This window comes from Artemia franciscana, chromosome 2 (genome assembly GCF_032884065.1).
Source record: "Artemia franciscana chromosome 2, ASM3288406v1, whole genome shotgun sequence".
Lineage (NCBI taxonomy): Eukaryota > Metazoa > Arthropoda > Branchiopoda > Anostraca > Artemiidae > Artemia > Artemia franciscana.
Window position 1 is genome coordinate 53,785,564 of NC_088864.1, and position 9,767 is coordinate 53,795,330.

At 34.9% G+C, this 9,767-nt stretch overlaps 1 protein-coding gene across 1 annotated transcript; it reads right to left on the reverse strand.

Moving 5' to 3' along the window:
• Nucleotides 1-594: 594 nt before the first annotated feature.
• Nucleotides 595-6,565, reverse strand: LOC136043674 (EEF1A lysine methyltransferase 1-like). Its single transcript, XM_065728571.1, has 5 exons — nucleotides 6,519-6,565; nucleotides 5,487-5,688; nucleotides 4,147-4,297; nucleotides 2,531-2,740; nucleotides 595-738 (listed from the first exon to the last, which is right to left on the reverse strand). Exons 2-5 carry the CDS (start codon nucleotides 5,673-5,675, stop codon nucleotides 611-613), a joined length of 678 nt encoding a protein of 225 aa, XP_065584643.1. The 5' UTR covers nucleotides 5,676-5,688; nucleotides 6,519-6,565; the 3' UTR covers nucleotides 595-610.
• Between the last annotated feature and the right edge of the window lie 3,202 nt (nucleotides 6,566-9,767).

Below are 9,767 nucleotides of genomic sequence, written 5' to 3' on the forward strand. Positions count from 1 at the left end.
CTTAGGATGACATGGCACATGCCCCGTCGAAATTATCGCTTGTAGTTCACATCTTATAGCCGAGACCGTATCCAGGGGAGGGGGTACAGGCCTTAACCCCCCGCCCAAAGAAACTTGATTCGTAAAAACGTAACGAAATGCATATAAAAAAAATTTGATGTGTTTTTGAATTTTTTTAACCCCCACTCCGAAAAAAAATCCCATGTGTGACCTTGCTTATAGCCCCTATTTCCATAGCTAAGGTGAGCATAAACACCATTTTGAATTTGATCAGGTTATTATTATTTTTTTTAGCTCTTACCCCACTTGTGAAGAAGTGTGGTTAGAACTTTTCTAAATTTACATATTTGTAGCCTTCCGCTTTAACGGACTAACAAAGGATTTTCCTAAGAGATAAGGGTGTTGTATGTCAAAAGAGGTGCATTTTAGACTCCAAACATCCATATTCTGAGCATAAAAAATTGGAATTATAATAAGTTAATATATTTTTTAACAAAAAAATTATGAGGGTGAGGTTTCTTAGAGTAAAACCCTTTTTCCTGTAAGCAGATAAATATCAAAAGTATTTGAACTAATGAGAAGTAAAATAGAAAAGAAGATGATTATGCATTTATATTATCATAAAATCATAATTAGCAAAACATGCGAAATCGTTAGCCAAGTTGTTCTTATGGCGTGGTTGAAAATCCTGCTTAACCAGGTGGAGAAGACGGCATCCGAGTTCGCCCATTATATCTCCTAAAAAAAACAATTTCAAATAATTTAGAAGCTGGAAAGAAAAATGTAATTTTCAATCTAAAAATGACAGTGTTCATTCAAAAGGGGTCCTTTTTTAACCATACTTTGTGGAATACCAAGGTTTAATCTCACTTAGTTAGCTCAACCAATGTCACTTAGTATGGTGCTTTATGGCCTGGCCAAAAGAAGTCCCTGCTTCGAGTGTACATGTTATACAAATTTAAAATGTTAGCCAAGAAAACACTTTTTTTTCGTGAAAAGTTAGCTCTCCGTTGGTTTGTTTGTGCATTTGAAAGATTTTAAAAACCGTTTTGTCTATCCAGCGCTTTAGACTTAAAACTCATAGTTGCGCCCAAAAGCAAAGGGAAAATCCCAGTCTGTTTTTGATGATGAGTTATTGTTTTTCCCACATCCCTATACAGCTGGGATTCCCAAGATCATAAAGTGAACTGTAAGAACATAAATAAACGTACTATTAGTAATTTGTTACCTCCTTTTCTCATTTTCTTTTTAGGTAAAAAAATATAAATACTAAATTTACAGAAGGACCACATTAGATGGATTCAAATACATTTTTAACTGCTCTATACCATACATACTAACCAAGCCTAAAAGAAAGTTTTAAAATAAACTAATTGACTTAATTTCAGGAAATTTTAAGTTGGACGCTGAGTAACAGTAGTTCAAGTTCGAATCTTGGTGAATTCATATTGGGCTTATCTAAAGTCTGCATTTGGATTTCCTTCTTCCCCTGGGGCACGCAGCGCTATTACTAGTATTTTCAATTTATATTAAGCCCAGATTAAAGTATTCAAGAACCCTCCTTATCTGTTTCTCATACTTTTGAGTGTGAGCCTTAACTACCACTATTAGTATCTCGAAAATAGTATGAAATAAACTTTCGATTTTCACTTAAAATAAATAATTCTTACATAAAGAACGTAAGAATACGTAGAAACATGCCCTGATTTTGATCGTTTTTTGCAATTTAAAAATAAACCTCACATCAATCGATCTTATACACACAAATGTGGAATTTTGCATTTTTTGCCAGAGGAAAGATCATGGTTGCATGTTTATTTGTTTTTCTCCTGGAGTAATCGATCAAACCAGTGATCCTAAAAGATAGGGAGAGGGGTCATTTGATCGGACATGAAAAGTTCTAGTTCCCTTTTTAAGTGATCAAAAATATTGGAGCGCAGCTAGCCCCCTTTCGAAAGAGATCACAATTCCGGGAAAGAGATCACAATTGTCTTGATAGCAACCATAAGGTGAGATTCCCGGTAGTATACAGTCATGTTCATACTCTTGTAACAGTACTCTGTGGATGAAAGCAATTCCAGAGAAAGTACATCCCTGAAAATTTCCTTAGGGGAGGGATCTAAAGGAAGTTTATGGTCGTCATTCATTTTGACGATTTCTAAGGGGAGTTTTTCAAACATTTATAGGGGATATCACAGTCCTCCGTCTTCTGTGCAAATAAACCGATAAATTAGGTATTCTACATTGCAATAAAAAAAAATCTTCAATAAGAGGGAAATTACTCCCTTGCAACACCATATTGCTGGCTGAATCGAAAAATATTTATCGGAATGAAGTAAAGTTACGAGATAAAGATTCTTCCACCCCCCCCCCCCTTCCATTCTTGTCTAAAACAACTCTCATAAAATGGAATATAAGAGAAAATTGGTGTCTTTGTCTTCCAATTTCATAAATAAAAAGCAAAATTTAGTTAAACACATACGTAGCAACAGACCTCGGTATAGTGTATTTACAAACTTTAATGACCTACCTGTGCAAAGAATGATCTTTTCTTTTGCAAGTAGTTTGACAGTGAGAGACGTTTTCGTCAAGCATTCCGCTGATAAAAATGGGGGGTCAACAATGACAAGATCACACTGCTCTCGAAGGTGCATTGGAATTTCCAAAGGAGATTTATAGTCATAGAAGACGAAATCCTGTCCATAAACAGAAAATCTGGTATCATATTCAAGTACGAAAACTGCAAAATAAAATTTGTATCAAATTTCCCTCATTAAAGTTTTGATAATTGAAAAGAAGGAGAAACTTATCAAAGAATCTATTGTTGTGCCAAACGTGAGAAAACATTTTTCCTTCAGGAAAAAATATTATTTTTATTACTAAAAATGAACGATGGGTAGTCATAACATTTTCATAATTATTGAAAGGCAACTTAAATCGCATGAACTCCCAAAGCCTAAATTTTCATCTTAAAAATTTCAATTTCCCAAATTGCAAGAACAGCTTTTGCATTTAGTACGTTTGGCAATAAAAGCGTTTTTATTAATTTTTATTTTGTACTTTTAAGTTTATGGCAATTCTTGTTATCATTTCTGTAATACGGCATAATGACACAGTTTTATCCAATTAATACAAAATAATCAACCATCCCACAGTTAATTCAGAGTGGACCAAAATTCTCTTACCCATTTAAATTTTACATAACTTATTTTTAATTATATTTTTATCTTTTGTATTTTTTTTTTATGGTTTCATTTGCTTTTCCTTTTTTTGTTAGAATATCTAAAAAAAATGTTTTTGTCAATAAGCCTTAATCTTTAACAGAACTGAAGAAAGACATCACAAGAGAAGTAAGCCCAGAAACTTTGGAAAAGCTTATGGCAGAGGTAATCAAAAGAGCTAAAAATTTATGAAGCAGAAAATGGAAGGCATTGGCAGGATGTTGCATTTCACATTTAACAGTACAATTTCCTCTATCTTACTAAGGTAAATTTGTCAAAGGGAATAAATTCTGTCGCCTTTATTTATGGTACTATAATTTTATGCATGTAACAGAAATAAAAAAGTTATTTAAAAATTCAAATGAGTCAGTGATTTTTGTCCCACCCTGTCCAAAGTAGCTGTTCATTATATCCCAAATCTTGTAATCAATTTTTACTCGTCACCTTTAATCAGGCCAAAGGAAGTTGGAGGAATTTTTTATTCTTATTCTTTTTTTATTCTTATTCTTTTTTTCTTATTTATTATTTCATTTATTATTATTTTTATTATTTCATTTATTCTTTATTTTTATTCTTATTTTTATTCTTTATGCTATTTTATTCTTGTTTTGGGAAATAATCTCAAAGCCTTTGGCTTGCACATCGTTCTCAACCTTTACAGTCTTGTGAGTGCTTATCATTAAATAAGTTGAGCCTAATTAATTATTTCATCAAAAGAGCCTAATTTTCTTATTAGTTATCAATTTATACACGATTCTTTTTCTGTGATATATTGATAAAATGTTAGTCAATAAATAAGAGATCCTTCATAAACGCCTTTAGTTTTTTTCCGAACTTCTGTGTCTCCTTGTCAATGGGATTGTCCCCCCCCCCATCGCGGTTTGAGAAACAATGAGCTGATAAAACCGAAAAAACATTTGCTAACCATTTACATCGTCTGGTTTACGCTTCTTCAATGCCTTATATACTGTTGGACACGATACACAAGCAATAGTTCCCTTTTCTCCAACAACCCGCAAGGCTTCTTCAACGAGTTTGTTTGCCGTTTCTTCATCGTACCAGAACTGGCTTAGTTGCTGAAGAAGAAACAAATGTATTAAAGCTGGTAGATAATCAGGCTCTATTAATTAATTAAAAATCTTAAATAAAAAAAAAGGTTAAAATTAGATTTAGAAACAAATATACTACTACCTACTATTAACATTTCGCAACAGCACCAAAAAACCCAAAACCAGCCCAATAGTTCAGGCTCCCGCTCCGTCCCAACTTCTTTAAAGCTTCTCTTTTTATTTCCTTCCATGGATTTCCAGTTTCCTTTAAGTCCTTTTTACTGACCTTGGGAACGACCTGCTTATCGTTGGTTCCAACTGGAAGGTTAAAACCATTTTTCACAATTTATCATCTTTCGTCCATAAAACCTGGCCAAGACATCTTTACCTTTCTTTCATCATACCCAGTCCTGGATTTACCAATAGGCTCGGGCCAAGGGGTACGCAATGTCAGGGGACGCAATAAATTATCACTGAGTGTTTTTTCTTCTTAATACAAACTGGACTGATATGATTTATTGTCAAAGTGCCAGATTTATTCCGCCGCTGCACTGCCTAATCACAAAAAGTGATTTTAAAACAACACAGGAATTCCGTGGCCACTTATAAACTTTCAAATGTCTCCCAAGAATGGCAGCCGAGAGTTAATTATCATCTTTCTTTCATTACTTTTGCCTAATCAGTTGTGATTTGTTCAGTGCTTCCACTATCCCCGAATTCGCGCGGATCTCCCAAAAAATTTCGCAAAAACGCTTGGGCCTCGGAGCGCTAAAGCAGGAAATCAGGCCCTGATTATACCCCTATAAAGAATCACCGAAGTACATTTTTCGTACTGGTTATAGTTTAATATAAGCAGTTTCTCTGGAAAATAAAAATTTACCCATATCTTTGTCAAAATCTACGTCATGGGCATCAGCTATCTCCCAAGAATGACAGCTGAGAGTTAGGTATCACCTCTCATTCATTAATTTTGCCTAATCAGTTGTAACCTGTTCAGTGTATCAGTTGTGATCTGTTCAGTGCTTCCAATATCCCCGAATTCTCGCGGATTTCCCCAAAAATTTTGCAAAAACGGAGTGGCAAAAACGCTTGGGCCAAGGAGCGCCAAAGCTGTAAATCCGGCCCTGACTTAACCCCTATAAAGTATCGCCGAAGCACATTTTTTGTACAGGTTATAGTTTAATATAGGCAGTTTCTCAGGAAAATAAAAACTTACCCAATCTTCGTCGAAATCTACGTCATGGGCGTTGCCGCTAGCGATCATTTGGAATCTGTCCTCTCTTTCTGCCTTTTCTGCTAAAAACTCCTGAAGAGCTGCCAGCGTACTACCGGACAATTCTTCACTTATATCTTCTAAATTTGAGTTGTCGTTATCAATGATGGCTGTGTTCTCAGATTGCATCATGGTTTCAATTGTCCTTAAATTAACAATTTATTGGTAAAAACAGTAAAATCTGTACTACACAATAAAGCAAAAACAACTACTGAATAATCCATCGAAAATATACCAACAATAAAAAAGAACATGCAAACCCTCTCTTTTCCATTGGGGTGGAGGCAAGATTGCATTTTCGGAGGGGGCAACTCATTTTAGAATGAGAATATATAAATGAATGTTATTAATATGAGCCTCTGGATAAGGATATTTTGTAGCATAGAGATAATTTCAGTTGTACCTTTTTAGATGCTGATTTATTTCGAGTTGTCATTTTATAGGAGCATTTTATATTTCCCACTTAGAATTTAAAAAAAAGTCGTCTGAACAACAACAACAAAAATTCTGCTATTTTCAGGCGCATAGGAATTCTTTGAATGTCAAGATATTCTATAAGGTTATTGCCATTAGGCATTTGCGCTGTTTGTTTATATGGTTTAATTCTTGTTATAGATAAACATGTATCTATCTACCTAGGAAAACCCAATGGGTTTAGAAGCCTTTTGAAAAAAAAGAGAAGAATTTTTTGAAAAATTCTATAAATTGCAAATAGCAGTAGAACTTGGAGATTTTTTTTCAAAATCCATGTTTTTGAAATTTGCCATCAATCGCATCACTTGGGCGAGAATGCATCTCTGCCATCTCCCTATTTAAAATTAATAGTGCTGAAAAATATCTTTTAAATTTTGCTCTGCTTATCAAGATTATTTTATGATCACACGCATTTTTGTTACGAAAATAATATTCGTAATTTCGCCGGTAATTTGCTATGTTTTCTCAAGTTTTAACACGAAATAATGAAAAGAATCTTACCTTTAGAGTTGTCAAAATTATTTTAAAGATAGATGGCAGGACCAATTGGAATTGATTAAAAAAAATAGAGAGCGCATCTTGCCAAATTCAACAATCCATTCACATTAAAAAATAATTTATTTCGAAATTATTATTGTAATTTTAAGATTTTCTCATAATTATGGCAATACCGCTATCATTATTCTTTCCTAGGCCATACAAATCAAAGTAAGCAGTAGCTCTTAGACATTGAAATTTGCACCGTGAGAACTAGGCCAAACTTTTGAAATCACGGCCATGATTTAAAAATTTGATGACTATGGATGAACAGATAACGGCTAAATCTCACTGAGAAATTTTAGTTAATCTGGGCCATATTCTTTATTCTGTCTCCATTGTCATAATCTGGCCGAGTCATGACGTAGGCAATAATGCTCCTAAACCAATGAATCGGATTGACTACAGAAATAGGTAATACAATCTAATGCTTCAATTGAAAAAGGGAAGCATATCATTTAACGAGAAGTATCTTTCTGTGAGACCAACAGGGGCGTAATTTGATGTGAAGCAGGGAGGGCAACTGCCCCTCCGAGACCTCAGTTTGCCTCTCCCCCTGACCTCAGTTTGCCCCACCCCCGGTGGAAATTTAGTTTCTTCAGAAGTCTTGTCAAAACTAAAATAAATCTGCATGATTCAAGCATCCACAGATACTGGTCAGTTTTCTTTAGTACATCTTTACCTTTATGGTATTATATGGCCCGTTTCTCAGTTTTTACATAATTTGGGAAAAATGGCTTCAACTTTGCATACCCACCCCCCTTCCCAGGATTTTGACAAAATTACGCCAACGGAAAGCAGGCAAACATAAACATTTTTTTTAATACCAATTTGTGTGATTAATTTCTTAAGTACTTTTTGTACAAATTATTGACGTTTTACATTATTTTTCCCTTTTTAATCAATTTAGCTTCTTGGTTAGTAGGTTTCCTTGCACTAATATAAATCTTTCTTCTGAAATTGGAAATATATTTGCAATCTCTATAATCGTTAACAACTCTCCATCAACCGTGTTTTTTTTTCACAATAGCTATATTTGTGTAATAAATTTCTGAATAGATAAAGTTAGATATTTACGAATTTGCTATATCTATTAGTGATTCGTAAATTTTTAATGTAACTTAAGATGATCTGTCAGGTCCAGGGGGCGGGGGGGGGTCTAGATAAAAAATTTGGGGGGCGAGGTCAATGTGACAAGGATTTTAATAATTGACCAAATTGACAATTTTTTTTTAAATAGTGAAAAACAGAAAAAAAAGGAATGACCGCACAAGGAAAAATCTTGGGGGTGGACGTGCCCCCCTTCCTGGATCACCACTGGTCAGGGGTGTTATATCATGATAAAAAGAGATTTTTAGAAAGAGATGCCTCAAACTGCTTAGTTTAAAATGACAAATTAGGCGTAAAAATCATACTGGAAATGTCAAAAATCTATGAAAACCCATTTTTACCATTTGAAAAATTGAACTTTGCCGTGAGCACTGAAAACTCAGTGCTCAAAGGTCATTTAACAACTATAACCTGGGGCCAATACAGCTGTGCATACTCCTTCTCTCGAGAGTATATTTAAAGATTCATTCTTCACCCCCCGCCCCTCTAAGATAAAGTTCAATAACCCTTAAATCAGTCCTTATGACCTCTTCTAACTCTATTCGGGGGTAACCTGCTTGATATTTTGGTCCAGATTAATGGCCAAAAGCCACAATCTTCGGTAGTCTGCTATTTTTCATTTGTTAAGTTTTCCCTAGCCATCAGGATCTCTCACTCATTATAGATACGATCAGTTAAACGGGTGGGTAAAGATATGCTCAGACGATTCCTCTGGAAGACACTTAAAAAAATCTACCTTTGCCTTTCGAGGTGCCAATGTTTCAAAATAATACTTGACCACTGTCTTTATCATAGCTTCCAATCTTAGTTCCCAGACTTATCTTTCTATTCTTACAAATTGTGAAATAACTGGGGTCTTGGCTATTCTGATTTTTACATCTTCACTGCATCTACCATCCCCAATAGCAATTTTTACCAAAGTAAGCGACACTATTAACTTGATGGATTTTTTCACTACCCGACATGCCGACTACCCGACTCATCTAGAATCATCTGCACGATATACAAGCCTAGGTGTGTTTTGCCTTTCCGCTTAATTCCATCCTCTCTGATTGCCTCAAAATAAATTATACAAACAAAGATAGGACACAACCCTACTTATATTTTGATTCAACACCAAACCAAAAACTAACTGTACTTCCTATCTCTTACCTAACTTCCTTGTCTAATCCTGGCTGAATATTCTTCTATTAGATATCTGTTTGTTTCCACCGCTATCTGGTGTTTTCTGCAAATTGAGGAAAGGGCCCTCCCAATTCAGTTGAAATAATTTTAAAAATCTCGGTTTCGGTGATAGCTTCAGAAACCATTGAAATATCAGATCATATATGTCAAAGAAGATGACAGAGCGCGTGGTCTAACGTTGAAATTACTTCCTTTGTTTCTTTACGTTCCATCTTTTTATGCGAGTTTTGTTTCACCCCCTCAAGGGCCCATATACCTATAGTAGTTTTCCAGCAACCCTAGAATTAAAAGGTTTTGGCCCATAACAAGCCATTGACGCTCCTTCCTTAGCTACCTCCTCCTTCCTTAGCTACTTCCGTCAGCACTGCACCTTGCACCTGTGAACCACCTGTAAGCACCTGTGAATATCCTGGAGCCCACTTGAGTGTAATACAGCTACCATTGGATCCTAATTTGCTTAAGTCTTCACAGAACTCCAACCTGCATTTTGCCCGATCTTAATATTTTCAAGAGTCTTATGACATGCTTGGTTATCATATATGGTACATGTATGTCCCTACTTGTACTTTTTAATTGTTCCAGTCTCGTAACTGCCTGTGTTATTACAAACATTTTAGACTGGAAAACTGTTATGATTCACCTAATTGATAACTTGTTATCTGGTCACTCAGATCAATCGTTTTATGGCCATTACTACTCTAGTTCCCAATTTTCTCTGGGTTTGTGACCCATGCGAAAACAAATTATTACGTTAATTTGGCGGAACAGTGCATTTTCATGCTTCATTTCATTACTAGCTTTTGTGATATTTTAAAACACACAAATATCAAATTTTCCGTCGTTAAACTCCTAAAAAATTAAATATGCTAAAACATACTGTCGGAGAAACATTATCTTATTCATACGCCCAATCCAAGC

Bases quoted from the DNA above. Each gene is read 5' to 3' on its own strand.
- LOC136043674 (XM_065728571.1), bottom strand. From the start codon at position 5,675: ATGATGCAATCTGAGAACACAGCCATCATTGATAACGACAACTCAAAT. The intron at 2,741-4,146 runs GTTAGCAAATGT...TTTATTTTGCAG, and splicing joins TAAACCAGACGATGTAAATG to TTTTCGTACTTGAATATGAT. The intron at 739-2,530 runs GTAGGTCATTAA...TGTTTTTTTTAG, and splicing joins AAAGATCATTCTTTGCACAG to GAGATATAATGGGCGAACTC.